General features: G+C 33.3%; 1 protein-coding gene across 8 annotated transcripts; it reads left to right on the top strand.

The window, feature by feature from the left end:
- The first annotated feature begins 12,107 nt into the window (after positions 1-12,107).
- Positions 12,108-18,721, top strand: LOC102662472 (putative F-box/FBD/LRR-repeat protein At1g78760). 8 transcript variants are annotated; one of them, XR_005886628.1, is made up of 6 exons: positions 12,108-12,404; positions 15,062-15,463; positions 15,656-15,753; positions 16,373-16,646; positions 16,804-17,005; positions 18,283-18,721. XR_005886628.1 is itself a non-coding variant. In XM_014763146.3 (6 exons), exons 2-6 carry the CDS (start codon positions 15,127-15,129, stop codon positions 18,378-18,380), a joined length of 1,383 nt encoding a protein of 460 aa, XP_014618632.1. In that variant the 5' UTR covers positions 12,126-12,404; positions 15,062-15,126; the 3' UTR covers positions 18,381-18,721. The 8 variants fall into 8 exon arrangements, 6 of the variants coding, with proteins under 6 accessions (XP_014618633.1, XP_014618632.1, XP_014618631.1 ...); XR_005886627.1 differs by having other exon boundaries at positions 12,111-12,404; positions 15,637-15,753; XM_014763146.3 differs by having other exon boundaries at positions 12,126-12,404; positions 15,062-15,159; positions 15,405-15,463; positions 15,656-16,646.
- Positions 18,722-21,362: the final 2,641 nt, after the last annotated feature.

The following is a 21,362-nucleotide window of genomic DNA, read 5'->3' as shown; positions in this document are numbered from 1 at the left end:
GATCTAAATTTTCTTCCAAAATATTGATTAGAAAAAAAAACACAAAAATCTAAGTGTAAATCACTTATTCCATGTTGTCTTAGAGTCATGTTTAGTCATAATAATTGTCACATTATGTTCTAAGTTTGTGTTGAATTTTTATTTTGTTGATTGAATTCTAGATGCATTTGTTCATGTATTCTTGTCATTCTTAGCTTATCTTTTGAATTTTGAGTCTAATTCATGCATGTTATTTAGTTCATAACATGTTCTAAATCAATTCCTAGAAGTAGTCTTGTTGTTGAACTATTATTTTGCTTTCTAAGTTTCCTACATTATGCCTATGCTGAAGTTGAGTTGTGGTGCTGAGTTGTGGCTGGATTTGTGAATCAAAATAAGTCTTAAGCACTCTTGAATTGTGTTATTCAAGATAATTGAGCATAAGCAAACACATTGTAACTAACCAAGCCTTAAGCAACATAAGCACCACTCTTGATTTCTAGGTTGAAATCGCTGGTGCTAGCAGGTTGAACATACAAAATGGTATAAATTACTAGGAATTGGTGACTACGAATTTTGAGCTGAAACTTTTACTGAATTTTCTAGACATCTGGACCAAAATAAAATAAAAATGAACAAGCGATTTGGATGAAAGGAAAAAATACTAAAAATCACACAAGTTGACAGAAAAATTAGTGTCCAGAAAAAAAAGTGAAAGGGAAGTGTGCTTGTTGTTTTGGCTAGAAATTTGTTCTATAATTGGTGCCTATTTTATACCAATATTAGTTCTGAAATTTCAATTGAAAATTAGTGTTAAGAAAAGTTCCAAAACTAGAGGTTTCTTGAGTCTTTTTTTTTTACTTTTTTTTACTCTACTCTAAAGCCATTCTAAGTTTCTCTTTGAGTCCTAGCTTGCTTTTATGTGCTTTTCATTGCTTGAATTGTTGAATAATCCTTGAAAATTTGTCTTGCTAAAACTCTATTGGTTTAGCTTTCATTTCAATTTTTTGGTCTTTGGTTATTGCTTATCTCTTTGTTTCCTTGTTTGTGAGTTGCCATATAGGGAATTGAAAAGGAGGATTGGTGTCATCCCTTGAATAATTTGAGTCAAGAAGCAAGGGCCCAACCACCTTAAGAGCTATTGGACTAAGAAGAACTCCAAATTGAGTGAATCACCAAAGGGAGAACAACCACCAAAATTGAGGACCCTTTTGTAATTTTGTAATTGGCAATTTACTTACCTTCATTGCTTTCAAGTTTTTGTAACAAAAAGGCCTTTCTTTGGAAGTGTGTTGGGAGCCTCCAATAGGTTACCAAACTTCCATTTGTGTGCAACAATTTTAGTCAATTTTCCCTTAGGATAGGGAGTGTTTTGTTGGGAACCTTAAATGTGGTCATCCAAACACTCTTAGGATTCACCTAGTTTACATTTCTTGCACTTTAATTTCTTGCTTACTTTCATAGCTTATTTCATTTACCTTCCATTGTCAAACCGCCTAGATAGCTTGCATTTTACCAATTAGTTTTTACCTTATCTTTCACACATCTTTTAGTGTTTATTTTGGCTAGTTTCAACCCTAGTTTCTTTTACCTTTTTTTTTCAAACCCCCAACAAGAAAGAACCACAACTTAGGAACCAACATGAGTCTTCATTCTTCATCTAGTGTTAATGGTGAGGGTTCTACTCCTAAGTTTGTATAAGATATTAGATGAGTTGAGATCCCTTAAGTTGTGGAAAGAAAAACAAGAGAGAAAAGAAAAAGGAAAAAAATAAATGGAAGAAATAAGTCAAGATGAAAGAGGGAAAATAGGAAAGGAAGAAAAAAGAAAAATAATGAAAGAAATGAAAAGAGAAAAACATGCCTCCTATAGTAGTTATGACTCTTGCAAGAGTTTAAGTGGAGAACTTAGTGACTATTATAGAGAGAACCATAGTTCACATACTAAACATCATTCCCAAAGAAGAGAAAAGGATAGAAGGCCTCAAGAAGTTAACATTAGTCTCCCATATTTCCATGGAAAAGATAATGTTGAGGCCTACTTAGATTGGGAAATGAAGGTTGAACAACTCTTAGTTTGCCATCATATTAGCGAAGAGAGAAAAGTTCCATTGGCTACCCTTAGCTTTCAAGGGTATGCCCTCTATTGGTGGACTTCCCTTGTTAGGGAATGAAGGATTCATGGGGATCCTCCAGTAGAGTATTGGAATGATTTTAAGAGTTCCCTTAGGAAGAGGCACATTCCCTCCTACTATGAAAGAGAGCTTATGAACAAGCTCCAAAGGCTTAGACAAGAGAGTATGAGTGTTGAAGAATATAGACAACAAATGGAACTACTCCTTTTAAGAGCTAGACTTAGGGAGGAGGAAAGAACAAGCATAGCTGGGTTCCTTAGTGGGCTTAATATGGAAGTGAGGGACAAGGTTGAACTCTTTCCATATAGGGACCTAGATGAGCTAGTCCAACTTTGTATAAGAGTGGAGCAACAACTTAAAAGAAAGTCTTCTTCAAAATCTTATGTCTTTCACTCTTATCCAAGGAAGAACCAAGACCAAGGAATTTTGGGGGCTGCACCTTCAAAACCCAAGGAAGATAAGGGTAAGACCATAGAGAAATAAACCCCTAAGACTAGTTCCCAAGAAAGGAGTAGCAACATCAAATGCTTCAAATGTCTTGGGAGAGGTCACATTGCCTCTCAATGCCCCACAAAGAAAACCATGATTATGAGGAGGCAAGATATTTATAGTAGTCAAGAGAAGACTATTTCTTCCCCTTTCTCTAGTGGAGGTGAAGATGAAGTAAGGGGTGAAGAGTCTAGCGAGGAAGTCTACCCCCATGAAGAAGGTGACCTCTTAATGGTTAGAAGGCTCCTTGGAGGTCAATCTTGTGATTTATCTCAATCCCAAAGAGAGAACATCTTTCATGCAAGATGCAAAATTTTAGATAAAACTTGTTCTCTCATTATGGATAGTGGATCTTGTTGCAATTGTTGTAGCACAAGATTAGTTTCCAAGTTGAACCTCATTATCATTCCCCACCCAAAACCTTATAAACTTCAATGGCTCAATGAGCAAGGGGAAATGATAGTTAACCAACAAGTGAAGGTACCTTTCTCCATTGGGACATATAAGGATGAAGTTAATTGTGATATAGTTACCATAGAGGCAGGACATATTCTTTTAGGAAGGCCATGGCAATTTGATAGGAAGATCATTTACAATGGCCTAACTAATGAGATTACCCACACCCATCTTGGCACTAAATTTGTGTTGCATCCTCAAACACCTTCACAGGTGGCCAAAGATTAACTAAATATGAAAGATAAGAGGGATGAGGAAGAAAAACTAGAAAAACAAAAGAAAAAGAAGGATAGTAAGGCCTTGTCTTCAAAGGCCAAGGGGAAGGAAAAAGAGGAAAAGGATTCCTCCAAGAAGATTGTTAAGAAGGAAAATCATTTTGCAACAAAAGGTGGTATCAAAAGGGCATTCCTTCTTAAACAATCTTTCTACCTTCTCCTATCAAGGAAAACATCCCTTAGCACTGTCATACCTCTTGAGTTTGAGGTTATTCCTCAAGTAAAGGAGTTGTTGGATGAGGGTTTGGTTTGTAAGAGCTTAACTCCTTGTACTTTTTTGGTGCCCAAAGTAGGTATTATGCGGCACCGAATCCCTATGATAGGTGGTATGATGAATGTGTTGAGTGGTGCAACCCTCTTTTGTAAAATCACTCATCCATCCAACATCTTCATGATTCACATACATAGGGAATCATTAAGTAGGTTTGTTTTTATTTTTAGTTTCAATACAAACATAGGTGCTCATATGAGATACCTTAGGTTTGTCATACTTTTTGGTAGGAATATTCAACATGAAAATATAGAAAAAGGTGTGTTTTATTGCATTACTTTCCTTAATTTTTTAAATAGTGATCAAGGGGTTCCCATAAACCCTAAGAGAATAAAGGTCATTCCTGAGTGGACCACTCCACCAAGTATAAGGAAAATTTTGGGCTTCCATGACTTAACAAACTTTTACAAAAGGTTTGCTCCATATTTTTCTATACTTGTAGCACCACTCATTGAGTTGGTGAGGAACCATGTTCCCTCATGGGAAGATGCCTAAGAAATGGGTTTTCAGACCTTACCTTACTCCAACATACCAAACACCACTAATATATATGTTTTTATTCTTTTTACAGGTTTTGAAGGAAGAATCCCATAGTTTCAAGAAGCTCTAGATTTGAGGTCAAATCCTTTTCAAGGGGGATGGAATGATGCAATCCTATCCCCCAATGGCAGATTTTCGGCACATGGGCTAAGTATGATGCAAGGGGGGTGGAATGATGCAATCTTATCTTTGTACATATTAGATTAAGATTTCATTGTTTTTTGGCCTTGTATTTAGGGCTCCATAATGTAGGTAGGATACCCTAAAAATATAATATTTTTCAACCATTGTATTTTAGGGTACCTAGACTAGTTTTTGTATTAGGGGTAGTTTAGTAATTTCACATGCATTAAATGAATATTTGATGTGTGTGTTGGGAAATAAATTTAATTGAATTGGGAGAAGCCTTATCCAATTAAATTTTAGAGGGGGAGGTGAGCATTTGCTTGCTATACCCCATTACCAAATCATATAGTCACACTTTTGTGCATGTCCTTCATGCTTTACATGCCTCATAACACCTAAGCACACTTAGTGGAGAATCTTGGACTTGATCTTAGATTAGTGGGCTGAACCATAGCTAAAATTCACTAATCATAATTAGTGAAATTTTGGCTCCAAAATTTAGCTCCACAAATTCAATTTCAAATTCAAGTGAAATTTGAATAGAAATTCAAATTTCTCTCCAATTTTGTGTGACACTTAGGCTATAAATAGAGGCCATGTGTGTGCATTTTTTCAACTTTGATCATTTTAGAATTACACTTCAAAGTTCAGACCTCATTTGAGGCACAAAATTTTGTGCTCCTTCTCTCCTTCTCCCTCCACTCATCTTCTCCAACCTTCAAGCTCTTATCCATGGCTTCCTATGGTTGTTGTTGGATCAAGTGGCCTCGGTATAATTAAGAAGGGGAGGGTTGAATTAATTATTACTAAACCTTTAATAATTAAAAAATGTAATCCTTCTTATGCTTTTACTATGTTGTTAAGAAAGTAAAGAATAGAAAAGAAACTTAACCAAAAGTAAAAGTGGTAATTAAAGTGCATAACGGAAATTAAAAGTGTAGGGAAGAAGAAGACAAACACACAAGAGTTTTATACTGGTTCGGCAACAACCCGTGCCTACATCCAGTCCCCAAGCGACCTGCGGTCCTTGAGATTTTTTTTCAACCTTGTAAAATCCTTTACAAGGAAAGATCCACAAGGGATGTACCCTCCCTTATTCTCTTTGAACAACCTAGTGGATGTACCCTCCACTAGAACTGATCCACAAGAGAGGTACCCTCTCTTGTTCTCAGTTACAACAACCCAAGTAGATGTACCCTCTACTTGTACCACAAAGGATGTACCCTCCAATGTGTTAAGACAAAGTTCTCAGGCGGTTAGTCCTTTGAAATCTTTTGTTTATGGGAAAGGGAAGAATCAAAAAAATTCTCATACTATGTTGTTCTGAATTCTTTGACAAGGGAGAAGGGAGACACAAAAGAATTCAGGCGGTTAGTCCTTTGTTCTTTTGAAAAAGGGAGAAGAGAAACACAAGAAGAATTCAGACGGTTAGTCCTTGGCGAATTCTTTTTGGCAAAGGGAGAAGGGAATGAAAAAGATGAATAGCACACTTTTGTTTTCAAGGTTTGGAAAACCAAAAAACTTTAGAAAGCTTTTTGACAAAGAAGGAAGAAGAAGATGAATAAGTAGAAAAGGTTTCTCAAAAATGGTTCTAAAGAATTGTTAAGTAGTTCTTAAAATGCAAGTCAAGTTCTTGCTTTTATAGACTCTTCGTGTCTGATCAATGGAAACCATTGGAAGAGTTACAACCTTTAGAAAAATCTGAAAACCATTGGAAGAGTTACATCTTTTGATTTTTATTCAAAACTTGTCACTGGTAATTGATTACCAAATAATTGTAATCGATTACACAAAGCATTTTTGTGAAAGGATGTGACTCTTCACAATTGAATTTGAATTTCAATGTTCAAACACACTGGTAATCGATTACCAATATCTTGTAATCGATTACACCAATTTGAAATCAATTGGAACGTTGTAAATTCAGTTGAAAGCTTTTTGAAAACAATCTTTGGTACTAGTAATCGATTACAATAAACTGGTAATCGATTACTAGAGAGTAAAAACTCTTTGGTAAAAGGTTTTGTGAAAAATTCATGTGCTACTCAATGTTTTGAAAAACTTTTTAGTACTTATCTTGATTGAGTCTTTTCTTGATTCTTGAATCTTCAACTTGATTATTCTTGATTCTTGAATCTTGAAATCAAATTTCTCTTGATTCTTGAAGTGTTCTTGACTCAATCTTGAACTCATTCTCTTGAGCTTTTTATCAAGTGTTCTTGACTCAATCTTGAACTCATCCTCTTGGGCTTTTTGTCATCATCTTTGTTATCATCAAAACTCCTTGAATCAATCTTGATTCATCATCATGAAGCTTGCTTCTACAGTGGTGAGCTTCTTCTTGACTCATCTTCTCCTTGAAGTGGCATCTCTAATCATCTTCCATCTCCATTCTACTGCCATTCATCTTCAAGAAGCAAAGAAATCCATTGATAAAGAAGATCCAAGGCCTACAAGCTCCACATGGAGCTACGTCACTGAGTGGTATACATTGCTGTTGTAATAGATTTTGTTATTAGTGGTGTTCATGGTTATGCACTCTGCTTGCTGCTTGTCTTACCCACATGACTAAATGTAGTCGCTGAGATAGGTTGGTTTCCTTATGCACCTTTTGGACCTGCTAGTAGATGTTGGACTGGTGTTGCTAACATCACCCTCTCCTGGAAAACTAACCCTGTCCTCAAGGTTATAAGAGGTCTACAATGTATCCCAATCTTCACATGTTTTATCTTCCGTGGTCAAACCAGGGCATTGGACCAAAACATGCTTGATTGGTGGTGAAACAAAAGTGTCCCATTTCCAATTCAGCAAAGAAAGTGGTTTGATAATTGGATGATTGTCTGAACTCATGAGTGGTAATTGGCCCAACACATTTGTGGAGTTGAAGTTGAAGCATTTCTTTGAAAACAATAAGCCAGTGGAGTCTATCTGTCATTGGGCAACACATTTTAGTTGCTGCTGGTGTTCCAAAGGTATTATTATGACTATAAACTCAAAAGAAACATTGTATTCAATAGAATTTGTGGTACATGCTATCAACCAGTATTTAAATCGAGTGGCTATTTATATACTTTGACCAAAAAAGAGAGAGTGTGAGAGAGAGAGAGAGATCATGAAATGGCTTGAGGCAATCTTGAGGTTTTATTGGAACTCTTGTTCCTTAAGACTTGTCTTATACTTAGTTTCATCCAACAAAATTAAGCAGTCTATTTGACTACATCTCATAATAATTTGTTGCTTGAGTTATTTGTTGGGTTACATTTTCCTGACAATTATTTTGAATTGTTGGGTTACAAAGGTGTAACTGGTAAGACCGAGCAAGTAGGAGAAATCACATTCATTTAGTGGGCTATTTTGAATTAATTAGGTATTAATATGTAACTTTTTTAGAAATGAGGATGCACCCTGTTAGTTAAGTGTGGCTTAATGAAATGGATTCAGTCAGCTTTTGTGTTGGTTCAGTTGTTGGTGTATTTTGTGTTCATGAAATGATTATTTTTGTTATTCAAATTTACCGTCTTGAAATGGATTCACTCAGCTTTAGGTATATTGCAATTGTAGTCCTTAGGTATATTGCCCTGTAGCTTTTTTCATGTGATGACTTAATTGATATGCAATGGATGGTAGAATAAATTCATAGTTCTATGGTTAATACATTTTTACAGTGACAGAGGAATATATGTGTTCTAATTTGCCTTGTAGCAGTACTTTAAAATATAAAATAGAAAATCAAATGTTTGCATCAAAAGTTGACACAAATTGTCTCTTATTCCTTATTTGACTCACACTCTACAGAAGGAAAAAAAATGAATACTTTGCAAATTAAATCAAAATATAAAGTGGTATAATGACTTTGAAATTTTTTTAATGACTTGATTTTGGCAATTTGTAATTGTTATCGGGGATGAATCTAGAAGTAGATCAAAGGAGAGCTGAAAAAATTATAATAGATTAGCAATTTAAGTTATACACACATTTTTCATATCATAAAATTCATCAATAATATAATATGTATCATATTTTTTAGCAATCATTCTTTCAATGTATGTAATCAAACACTTTGTTAGAAATGTATCTCTCATCTTATTTTTTAGCCTATTTCTGAAAATGCTTAAAAAAAATCTAAAATAGAAGCCATATACATTTTATAAAAAAAATGCTTCAAAAAATTCTAAAATAAAAGCCATATACATTTTGAATATCTGTAAAAAAAAAATATATCTGTTTTAATTTCTAAACATTAAAAAAAACATCTACAAGACCATATAACAACAACAAATCCTGAACTTGAATGTAAAACAAATGTAAAATAATGTCTAAACTAAAATTAAGAGATTCATTAATAATTATCTTAAATCTATTTTTTTATCATCTTAATAACAAAAAATAGTGGGCACAAGAATTAGGAAAAAAGTTAAGATTACCTTGTTTTTCTCCAAACAAAGATTACATATAGGCGCTCATAATGTTAAATATTAGACAAATTCAATCAAAATTTAAGAATGAAAAAATAGAAAAATTGGGCAAAGTAATGCCATAAAAAAGTTAGAAACGCCAACTGTTAGCGTACGTGAAGAAATTGACAAAGTCAGGGTGTGTGAAAAATAAAGGTGTGGCAATTGAAAAAGCAAGACTGCATGAAGTAATAACAAGTAATTGGGTCCTAAGGTTCCCACCAATTGCTTTGCGGCCTTACTTTGTCCTACTTCTAAGCAAGAGGTTTGGAACGTTATTTCTGTGATGGATAATAATAAAGCTCCTGGGCCAGATGGTTTCAATGTTTTATTCTTCAAGAAGGCTTGGAATATCATTGGTGATGATATCTTTGCAACTGGAAAAATTCTAAAGCAGCTCAACCATGATATTATTGCGCTTATTCCTAAGCATGACCAGGCCTCCCAGGTTAACCATTTTAGACCCATATCTTGCTGTAATTTGTTATACAAGATTGTATCTAAAATTCTGGCTAACCGCATAGCCCCAGTGCTTGAGACTATTATTGGGGAAACTCAAACTGCTTTCATTAAGAACAGAAAGACGATGGACAACATCTTCCTAGTTCAAGAGATTTTGCGCAAATATGCCCGGAAAAGATCCTCTCCGAGATGCCTCCTGAAAATTGACTTGCATAAAGCTTATGATTCCATTTCCTAGGAATTCTTGGATTGGATGCTTAAGTCTATTGGCTTTCCAGCCCAGTTCTGTACTTGGATCATGGAATGTGTTTCTTCCACTTCCTTTAGTGTGTCAGTCAATGGATCCATTTATGGTCACTTCAAAGGGCAGCGGGGTCTTAGACAAGGGGATCCTCTCTCTCCTTATCTATTTGTGCTCTGTTTGGAGTACTTTTCCAGAGATATGAGCAGCCTCAAGGAAGATGCCAATTTTAAATTTCATCCCAACTGTGCAAGTATTCAACTATCTCATTTGGCTTTTGCAGATGATATTATGCTTCTATCTAGAGGAGATATCCCTTCTATGTCAACTATGTTTGCCAAGCTTCAGAACTTCTGTAGGGTTTCAGGGCTTTCCATCAGCTTTGATAAATCTGCCATATACTCAGCCGGTATTAGGCCTCATGAGCTTTCTTATATTCAGCAGCTTACTGGATTTAACTTGGGTGACTTCCCTTTCAGATACTTAGGTGTTCCCCTTTTATCATCTAGATTAAATGTATGTCATTATGCTCCCTTGCTTTCCAAGATTACTGGCCTGATTCAGGGATGGAGCAAAAAGTCTTTATCTTATGCAGGTAAGTTAGAGTTGATCAGAGCGGTTATTCAAGGAATTGTGAATTTCTGGATGGGGATTTTTCCTTTGCCGCAATCTGTTCTGGACCGGATCAACGCTTCGTGCCGTAATTTTCTGTGGGGCAAAGCGGATATTGGCAAACACAAGCCCTTGGTTGCTTGGTCAGTAGTTTGTTCTCCGAAAAAAGAAGGGGGTTTAGGCCTTTTTAATCTCAAGGACTGGAACCTTGCGCTTCTTTCCCGTATCCTGTGGGACTTTCATTGTAAGAAAGATTCTCTATGGGTTCGGTGGGTTCACCATTACTATTTCAGAGGGAGCGATGTGTGGAATTATAATTCTTCTTCATCAGATTCAGTTTTGATAAAGAAAATCATTCAAATAAGGGACTTTATTATCTCTAAAGAGCTAAGTACGGAAGAGGCCAAAAAGAGAATTCAATCTTGGAGCACCAATGAACAATTGCTTGTTGACAAAGTCTATGAATACATTAGAGGTGTCAAGCCTACTGTTAGTTGGTGTTTTGTTATATGGAACCCAGCAATCCCCCCTAAGATGTCTTTCATTTTGTGGCTTGCTAAAAGGAATCGGCTGCTTACTCTTGACAAAGTTGCTTTTTTGAACAAGGGTTCCCTCTGCCCTTTATGTTCAAATGAGCCTAAGTCAAATGCTCATTTGTTCTTTTCTTGCAGGAAATCTCTCCAAGTTTGGGCTCACATTCGTGATTTGGCTCCTTTCCGCAGGCATTTCACTTCTTTACAGCGCATTACTGACTCTTTAATTAGGGGCAAATCCACATCAGGTGTTCAAGGAAAATTACGTTGTCTGGCTATATCAATTACAGTCTACTGCATTTGGCTGTCTAGGAACAAGCTGATTTTTGAAGATTATCAATTTTCTGTCATAGAGGTTATTAGCAAGATTAAGTTTCTTATGTATAGACAAGCGCACCTGTTGCATTTGTTTTAGCATCTTGATATATGTCTTCTTGTATTAGGGAGACTTTTGATTTTCTTTAACTGCGGGGTATGTCTCGTTTATTATTGTATCATTTTGGGTTTAATATAATTTACATTTTTTCCCAAAAAAAGTAATTGGTCAATAAAATGTGTAACTGTGTAAACACTTTAGGTTATCTTAAAAAAATTACAAGATTATATAATATTTTAAAATAAAAATATATTTTAGAAGATAATAATATTTTCTTTAAGAAAATACAATATCAAATCATTTTCGTATGTCCCTTTTAAAAAAGAAGTGCAATATCTTTTCTACATATATATTATTGTAATTATAATTAATATTAATATAATATAATTATATTATGTGTGTTAGATTTGAGGGGAGGAGGAAGCGGCTCAAGCCCATGCTTGCCTCCTTAAGTCCATCCGTGACTATTATAAAATCGTAATTTAAAATATAAAATAGAAAATTAAATTTTTGCGTTAAATTTTTTACTCACAAAATTGTGTAGGTGAAATCATTTGATCAACATTCACATTCTTAGTTTATTCCAAAATCAAGCAATGTCATTGGTTATATCATCAATTATGTCGAGGGTTAAAGCCTCTAGAAAATAAAAACAATAAAATAATAATAAACTTAAATATCATTAGTCATGTTATTGTTTAACGGTGAAATAGACGGAAAATACTAAAATATTGGATGGAAAAAAATTAGAGAACTTTGACCGGTCATAAAAAATTTAAGGAACAAAATCATATATGAGGTAAATGCAATAATATATTTATAAAATAAATTTAATTATCTAAGAACTAAACATTAATTTTTTTATGTTTTTATATATTAATATTTTTATCCATTTTTAAACTAGTACCTTTACTCATTATTGACTACTAATCCAGAGGAAATAAAACTGAAGGAATTTTTTTTAAAAAATGTGTGCATTAAAAGGAATAATTAACTGAGTTAAATAAAAAACTGAAATTAATATTATATATCTAAAATAAAGTAAACAAATAAGATAAAAATATTTTCATAAAAAGAATTATTTTGACGATTAATGCACGATTTGTTTTTCTAAAGCAATTCATGGGAACATCAAATTCAAGGCATTCAACCATTTGATACTCCGTAATGCATTTCAAAATAGATAAATAAAGAGTTGTAACGTTTGGAGTGGACCCATTACGTTTCTTCTTTATGTAGTATTTGAGGCTAATTTTTTTTTTTCCAATAAACCAATTATTTTAGGTCTCGGTTGGTGAGAGGAGGTTGATAGGGGGATGCGACAGCCAGCAGTGGCTCGAAGAAAACGAATTGACAGAGGAGGAGAGATAGAGGCATTCAGAAAGGGAGGGGGTTCAGATTTCAGAGATTCAAGCATTGTATTTGCAATGAGATTGCAACAAAGATTCGGTACAAAGTATGTTTTTCTTTTTTTCTCCATCACTCTTTTCTTCTTTCCTTAATCACTTATCCTCATGTCTCTCATATGTCAGCATTGTTTTCCAGAGTTTCAAAGGACAACCTATGTTCATGGTAGCAACATGCTTTTCTTTATTATATTTTTGTTTTCGAAAGCAAAATTAGAGGTTCATCTTTCCTGCTCTTGTGACGATGAGTTTCCCTCCTTCCTTCCTCTTTTCACTTTATTTCCTTCGTTCTTTTTTTTTTTTTTTAATTTCTCATTTTTAATGTATTTTATCAGGTTGAATCTTGCTGGATTCATTTTGTCTTATTTAATTTTAAATCATTTATCAACAATTACTATACGATCTTATCATTCTCTCTTTATGAGTCTTTTTCTCCCTTTCCATGGTCAACGGCGGATGAATGTTAGGAGTTTTGGTGATATCTAACCCCACAAGATTTTATTTTCTTTATTTAAACACATTTAATAATTTCTTTTTGCCCCCATAAAAAAAGTCTTACCCCATAATATATATGTTAGGCGTTTGGTAAGTGTATCAAATGTCCAAATAATAAAATCTCAAAAATCCGAGTGTCGATTTCACGGGGATTTTGTGTTGTACTTATCTTAGATACTTTCCAATTTATAAGAGAAAAAGAATATAGGAAAAGAGTAGACGAAAGAATAAAAGGCAATAATAGTGAATTAAGAAATGCGAGAATTAAAAGCAAGATAATTAAAGAGAGAATTCAATGAAATGCAAATGTTAGGACCTAACATGTCTCATCTGCCTAAGATATATGAGTTTATGATTTTTCTTTGTCAATGCAATTGGATCTATTAAAAGTTACCATCTCCTGAGTGTCTAACCCCCAAAACTGATTCATGCATACTTTCTTTAAATCTTTATTAGAAGTTACCATATCCCAAGTGTCTAACCCTTAAAAGAATGTAAAGATGAGAATGCAAGATAAAACAGAAAAGATCATAGAATAGAAAAACCTGGAAATGACTTCTTTTGCATTGATAAATATGAGAAGTACATCATACATCGCTTGACTTTTTAGGTCTGCAAGAACCTAACTAACGGTTTAGCCACTCATGGCCATTGATAAAAATAATAACAAAAAAAAGAGGAAGAGTTCTTTGGCTTTAAGTAGTAACGAGAGTGCTATGAGACTAGTGTGTCTTTCTCCTTGGTCTGACTCTCTATTTATAGCGGCTGAAGTGGACTTGGGCTTGATGCAAAAGATCTTCCTAATTTATCTTTTTGATATCTTTTGGATCTTTTAATCTTTTTTTTTCACATTGCAAGCCATAGATAAGAAAATTATCCATTCATATCATTTAAGCCAAAAATAACTGCTAAATAAATATCTTTAAGCCATAGATAAGAAAATTATCAATTCATATCATTTAAGTAAAAAATAACTGTTAAATAAATATCTTTAAAGATATTTTTAATATATTTTTATTATAAAAAATAACTCATATTTAGCCGTTATCAAAATCCTCCAAATTAAAACTTTGCTTGTCCCCAAGCAAATCAAAATAAGAAGCAGGCTTTGAATCTTTCTGCATTTGTCATAATCTCGCAATGGAAGCACAAACAACATCAAAATGAAAATAGTTAGTATCGGAAATCAATCAAGTTGGTCTGCCTCACTTTCCTCATAAGGTTAGTGTTTCTCTCTACGCACAAGTGTCTCGGTGAGTGTTTGAAATTCTACGACTTGCGATTAAGATCCCCAAATTTTTGCACTTCATTTCGGTTAAAGTTATTCTTACTTACACTTGGTGGATCACTAGGGACTTTTATTAGCTTGTAATGGGGCCTAGCTAAACAAGAAATTATGATTTTTTTGGCATTTCAAAACTTAGGGTTATAGGAAAGCAATCATCCAAGAACAGGTACTCTCCATGAGATCCCACTGCCTTTACACTCAACAAGATAAGTAGCTCATTAATTCTGATACTCAGAACATTTCGGCATTCCCTCTTAAGCTCTTCAAATTTTAAAATTTCGTTAAAGCCATGCATGGAGTCAACAACCTTAATGCCTCCCATTCACACACTGCACAATGCAACAAACTTCACAAGCCAGACACACATGGTTACATTTTTAGAAATACTTTTTAGGTCAGGACTTAAAAAAAATGTTAAGAAAAAATAATGGTAATCTCATTTCACTTGATGCTTGGTGTTTTCTTTTTCTCTCAAAAACAACCCACCATAATGTTTTTTTTCTCTTCTATAATAATCTATAATCGATAACTAGTACAAAAGAAATAATTTCATTCAGTGTCATCTTTTTTTATGGAGATTACCTTCAAATATTATAAATCACTACAACATTTTATTTTAACTTCAAGTAACAGTCACATATTTCAAAATAAGTTACATCCAACTATATATATTGGTAATTTTCAAGTACAGGCCTGAAGTCCATATTTTGTGCTAATATAATGCAATAATTATTTATTTTTATTATTATATATACCTACAACTATATAAAATTTGTCCAAGGATAGTACAAGTATCAACATTTTATATCAACCTTTTTACCATGCATTTTATCTCTCTTCTTCTGCATTGTGCAATTGTTTATTTTTTAATTGAAATTAAAATAATTGTTTTTATTTAACTGCCCGTGCTTTAAATTTGTACAGGTTCGGTTTCTAGTTTTGGAAAAATGCCGTCTGAAGCTATTGAATGGGTTTTGGGAAAATGATAGATGCGACATGCCAAAAACTTGTTTAATCACCCGGTAAACTTTCCAGCTATCATAAAGTTACTTGTTCCAAAAACATAAAATTATCACCCATTAAACTTTTGAAAGTTCCAAAGGGTCGCTTGTTTAAAATCTGGAAGCGTTCCATATATTTTATTCCATTATTACATGAAGTTTTCAAAGGCCAGCGTGGTTCCATTTTTAAATTCTGAAAACAGTAGATAATCAGTTATTATCAGTTATACTACTAATTTTTAATAATTTTTTTTATCAATCCCAAGTCTCATTTCTCTTCGCTGGTGGAAGCACATTTGGGTGGCTGTGCATCCCCACACCATAGGTATAACTTTTTTCTCCTTTTCTTTTCACCAATTTTTTTTTTTAATTTGGGATTTATTATCAAATATTCCTTTGCCATGTATAACAACTATTTATAGTTTTTCCCTCACCAACTCTTTTAATCACTTCCCCAAGGTTTTCCATTGCATGCTAACATTGTTTTTGCTCAAAAAGAAAATCTGTCTTTTATCAGTCAGCTGGTATCAATGGAAGAAGGAAAAGAAACTAAGGGGAAGTTGACAACAGAGCCGAAGATACAGAGGACAAGTGAAGAAGAGAGGGATAGGCTGAGTGAGTTACCTGATTTTGTTCTGCTCCATATAATGAATTTTATTTACACAAAAGATGCACTTAGAACTTGTATCTTGTCCAAACGATGGAAGGACCTCTGGAAACATCTTACCACTCTCTCTTTCTATCAATCTAGCTTGTTTAATGAAAGAAGGGTTGTCAATTTTAACAAGTTTGTATCTCAGGTTCTGTCTTGTCGGGATGGTTCCATTTCACTTATTAACGTTCGTTTAGACATCTTTGAATCAATAGGGTCTCAACTGCTGAATAGGATCATGAAATATGCTGTGTTGCACAATGTCCAACAGTTGACTATGTATATTCCTTTCTATTATGGAAAAATATCCACTTATCTTGACCCTATCATTTTTTCCTGTCAGTCTTTGACATATCTTGAGCTTCACAATATATCTTGTTGGCCTCCTTTGGAACTTCCAAAATCCCTGCAGTTGCCAGCATTGAAAACCTTACGTCTCTCCCGTGTCCTTTTTACTGCAACTGACAATGTCTGTGCTGAGCCCTTTACAACCTGCAACTTGTTGAATACTTTGGTCCTTAATGATTGCTTTTTGCACAATGATGCAAAAATACTCTTCATATCTAATTCTAACCTTTCCAGTTTGAAGCTGAACAACCTGAAGATACGGGACACCTTTCAACACAAAGTTGTGCTTTCTACTCCAAATCTTAGTTCTCTCACAGTCTGTATTTTTGGGGCTTCAAGTTTGAGTATTCAACCACTCTCCTCTACATGTAATCTTTCATGTCTTGAAGAAGGAACTATTGACATCGCTACTGATATATCTCATCCAGTTCTCATAGGCTGGCTGCAAGTTTTCACTAATGTAAAGATATTGACACTTTCATATGAGACGCTTAAGCTAATATTAAAAGTAAGTCACTTTTATTTGTTTTATGCTCTATTTATTTTCATAAGGCTCATGAGATGTCTGGATTATTATGTCAAAGTTTTTTCACTATACTCATTCTTGCATTTAGCATTTCACTAAATCCATTACAATATGTCTTCAATTAACTCTAATTGAGTAGGATCTATCAAATCTTGCTACAATGGGAAGTCAACCTCTGTGCTTTGTTAGATTGGAATCATTGAAATTTGTAACAAATCGATTCAGAGTGATATCTGATGAAGAAGTAAACAAGGCAGTGGAGTACCTACTTCAAAACTCTCCACTAATCAGAGTTTTGTTGTCGAAAAAGTTGTATCATGGTTCTTTACTTAACTATTTAGGTAAATGCTTTTACATATTATTCAATTTTATTTCATTTTCTGTTTCCCTTTCTAGCTGATGCTCTCTTCTTACAACAAATTATAGGGTGTTAGATTTTGATTGCCTTGTTTATGGTTTATTGTAGGTGGTTTCTTATTTAACTTGGATGAATATTTTTAAGAAATCATCAACATGGTGAATGTGTCTGAAATATACAATTATTTTATTCTGCTGACGTGATTAGTAAAGTCCATGCTTAAACTCTTTAGGTGTAGATGCTTTACAAATTATTCAGTTTTTACCTTGTTTTATGATTTTCTTCCTGTCTAACATTTTATTACAGCAGATGATAGATTGCTACGGTAGTTGCCTTGTTTCTATTGCGTGTTATAAATGTGGTTTTTTATTTGGCTTTGACAAATGAAAGTTTTATATTTAAGAAACTATCACTGTGAGGAACCGCATGATGAACATCTAGTATTAATGTTAAGAAATACAGTCTTGGGTGCTGTAAAAAACTGACAGTACATGGTTTAAAGTACATTATTAGCAGAAGAAAATACATAATGGCATGATCAAATTATATCATTTATGTAGGTAGGTAAAACACAAAAGAAATAGCAAGGAAAAAAAAATGAGAGTTTGATTATAAATAGATACAAAGATTGACTGATTAAGTACACTAAATAAATAAAAAAGTTGTAAATGATGATTAAAAAATGGAAGAGAACATATTACGTAGCAAGTAACAATTAACAAAGAAATGAGACGAAGCCTGTAATGAAAAGAATATAATACATGGGTATAAGGAGAATTGAGAACATACTTGTGGTATTTCTAATTCAAGACAACATCAATGAATATAACATTGTGAGACTAGGTACTTGAACAAATCCAAAACAGAGATGATATTCAACAATTACAAAGGAAATCAAAATATATTCCTCAAATTGCAAGCAGAAAGAAAAAAGTTATTTTCCCCTAACGAAAATACAGTTATTAATAGAGATAAGGACAAATTTGGAACACTATATGTATACTTTTCTTTATACGTAATATTTTCTCACATTTTCCATCTTTACTACCAGTTTACTCTCTTTTTTTGTTTTACAATTAATGACTCATCTCAGATTTTTTAGTTAATATTTACTTAATTTTCTTCTACTAATGGAACTTATCCTTAGTTTTACACTTAAAATTAACAATAAATATTGTTTTATTTATTCAATAAGTATTTATTAGAGTTCAATATTTAAACAATTGTGTAAAAAAAATTCTGTTCCCTCGTTTGACACAGGACCCGTCCTTGCTGGTCTTGCCAATCACAATAGAAGCCAAATTGGACCAAGCTTGGAGTGGGATCACAATCATCAACACCATAAGGGAGGCCTATGACCTTCATGTAATGGGTATCCTTTGCGACGCATATTAGGTTAAGAGCTTTTGTGATAAGCAACACTCCACCAAGAGGGGAAAATGGTGAATGGAGCATTTGTTGGTGTAACATAAGTATAGGCGGAACACGAAGAAAGCAAGGTAGGTTATGGAGAAGAGGAAGTAAAAAAAAGGAAGTTGGGTGACCGTTAGATAAGGAATCCTGGGAACCATCACTGTCAAGATTGTAGGCTAAGGTTTTTTTATGCATAGTTTGCAAACAAGAAACTGTATTCATCAATTACAAAGCAGAAGAGAAATAGTTATTTATTAACAGGAAAATATAGTTAAAAGAGAAAATACATGAATTTGCAATCTGGATTTATGGAACAGGTCCCAAGACTAGTAGTAATTAGTAAACTCTTAATGATCATTTTCCTACTAATTTAAAAGATTTGTACAACTCTAAATAAAGTGTAATATTTTTTCACTACTTAAAAGAATGTTTTTTACACAATTTTGAGGGGCTTTGGTTTTCAACCGTCGTTGAAGTCACTGTCGTGAAAAGTCTTGTTCTGGAGCTGTCTTAGAATTTTAAAAAAAATAAATAAAAAAATTGATAATTCTAAGATGGTTTAGCACAAAAATAGTCTTAGAATATTATTTTAAAAAAAAATTGAGGATTCTACGATGTTTTATCCGAAAACCGTCTTAGAAAATACAATGATCGAATTGTCTTAAAAATTGTTTTTTTTAAATGACTAGAAATTGATTATAGCTACCCAACCATATTTGCACCCACATTTATGCTTATTTCTTTATTTAAACAATATAAATAACATAATCCTATTGAAAATGAATAATAATAAACAGCTAGACTGAAAAGGTTCATGACAGAAAGCCAAAATACATTACCTAAATAAAATACATTTTCAGTTCAATTATTAAGTTATTTATATTATTAAATGTAGCTGAAATGGTTTCATATCGACCAATATAAAAGGTAAGCTAATTCTACAAAGTAGTTGTGTTCGTTGCCATGATTCATGCATGGAATGATTATTAATATTAAATTATTAACTTGGGCGTTTGCATCTCCAGATACAAGAATATTTTAAGGATATGAGAAGACTAGAGCACCTCTTGTAGAGTGATGCTGAAGCTTGAATAGAACCTGGCATAAATGTATAATATAGAAATAAAAACTAGCTTTAGTACCATTAATTTAAACATGTGATGTTACATGCCTTTCTAGAAGGAATGAAAAGATATACCTCAGTTTGACGGACATGATATATAAGTATATATAGTAGAGTCATCCAAACAAATACCAAATATGTTATCTTTGGGATAGTAGGCAAGAGATGTTACTATAGGTGGTGGAGACATTATAGTTGTCAAAGTCTGCGTAAGGCAAATGTGTGACACTGACATATATTAAGTAAAATATAAAATTAACATCATTATTTTTAACAATAACATTAGGTTAAATATAATAACAAAAACATCATTGTAAGTAGCAAAATAAAAGCAACAAGCATGATCTCAATATAAAGATTAAAGAAAGAAAAACATAGGACACGGAAACAAAATTTGCATTGAGTTTTCTTTTCCCATACAAAATTGCAGGATGTAATAACCAATGATAAACAAGCATCAAATTGATTGCCTAACAAAAATATTAAAGCCTATACCTAAATTTTTTGGAGCTGATGTAGATGCTTCTGAATTACAATGGTGCATTGAAAGGTTTAGTTCTTGATTATGATTTTGAAGCCACTCAAATTTTAAGCTAATAAATAGAACAGTCTATAAGTTTTACGTGTAGCAAAAATATTAATGCATATCCACAAATCAAGAATAGTAGTAAAAATAATATATAAATAATTTGTGCGGTAGCACAATGTTTAAACCTTTGAAAATGTGAAGGCAAGGCAAACATGAATGAAGTGTAGCATATGAACTTCAAATTATGAAATTAGGAAAATAGAGTGAAACCTTTCATTGAGAATATACCATAGCGTATGACTTTCAATGATCGGAAATTTTAGTTTTCCACGTAAAAGAGGATGATGAGTTATAATTTCCTTGAGTTCAACCATCAAATCTTTTCTTGCAGAATTTTCATATCTATATGTTGGTTTAAGGTTCCTGTTTAGGACCAACAAATTAGAAAAAAAAAAGGGTAAACATGTTAAACAATATCTAATTGAATAAACATAAACAACTGAAATATACCTTATATTATTAACAATCAGAAAGCAAACATTATTGAAGCAAATGACACTGCAGCAGCTGGATGCCTTGTGGTTTCAACGATGCGTGAAAAAACATTATCTACGTTTGTTGAATGATCTGCATAAACCTGACTAAGTACCTCAGCAATTGGACTCTGAAAAAGGTAACCTTCACATTATTAGCTGATTGGAATATTGTTTGTCATTTTGCCCTTGTTCTTATCCTAATATTGCTGCCATTGTATCTTCAAGTTGCATAGCAAGCAATAATTTACTTTGTGCGGCTGTTGGAGAACTACTCTCACATTTTATCTGACCAAGTACCGCGGCTCTGAGAGTCCTAAATGTACAAAACTCAGTTGTAGGGTCAACATTAGAGGTTACCTTCCAAATAGTACCTTCCTTCCCTTAGCACGTGCTAGAGTGAGTTTATCACGTAGCTAGGTTTGCCAGATTGGGCTTAGAGTGATGAACATTCACCAATCACCTGTTTCTTGATTCAAGTTGAAGAGCATAGAGTGATGAAGATTGAACCATGCAGGGGTGACTACAAGTTATACATTCTACACTTTTTAAAATTTAACTCATAATTAACAATATATACAGTGCTATTTCTCCTCTCAATAAACAATGTAGTACTATAATGGAATAAGAAACTTGAAATATGTAGAACACTATATAGCTCCATCATTAAGCAAGAAAACGGTTTTTTGATTGGACAAAATTTAAATATAGTTTTTAACATGCTGTTTGTCATGTTCTCTTA

The sequence above is a fragment of the Glycine max genome, chromosome 10, assembly GCF_000004515.6.
Source record: "Glycine max cultivar Williams 82 chromosome 10, Glycine_max_v4.0, whole genome shotgun sequence".
Classification (NCBI taxonomy): Eukaryota; Viridiplantae; Streptophyta; class Magnoliopsida; order Fabales; family Fabaceae; genus Glycine; species Glycine max.
Note: the sequence above shows the minus strand (reverse complement) of the source record. Positions and strands in the feature narration are given on the sequence as shown.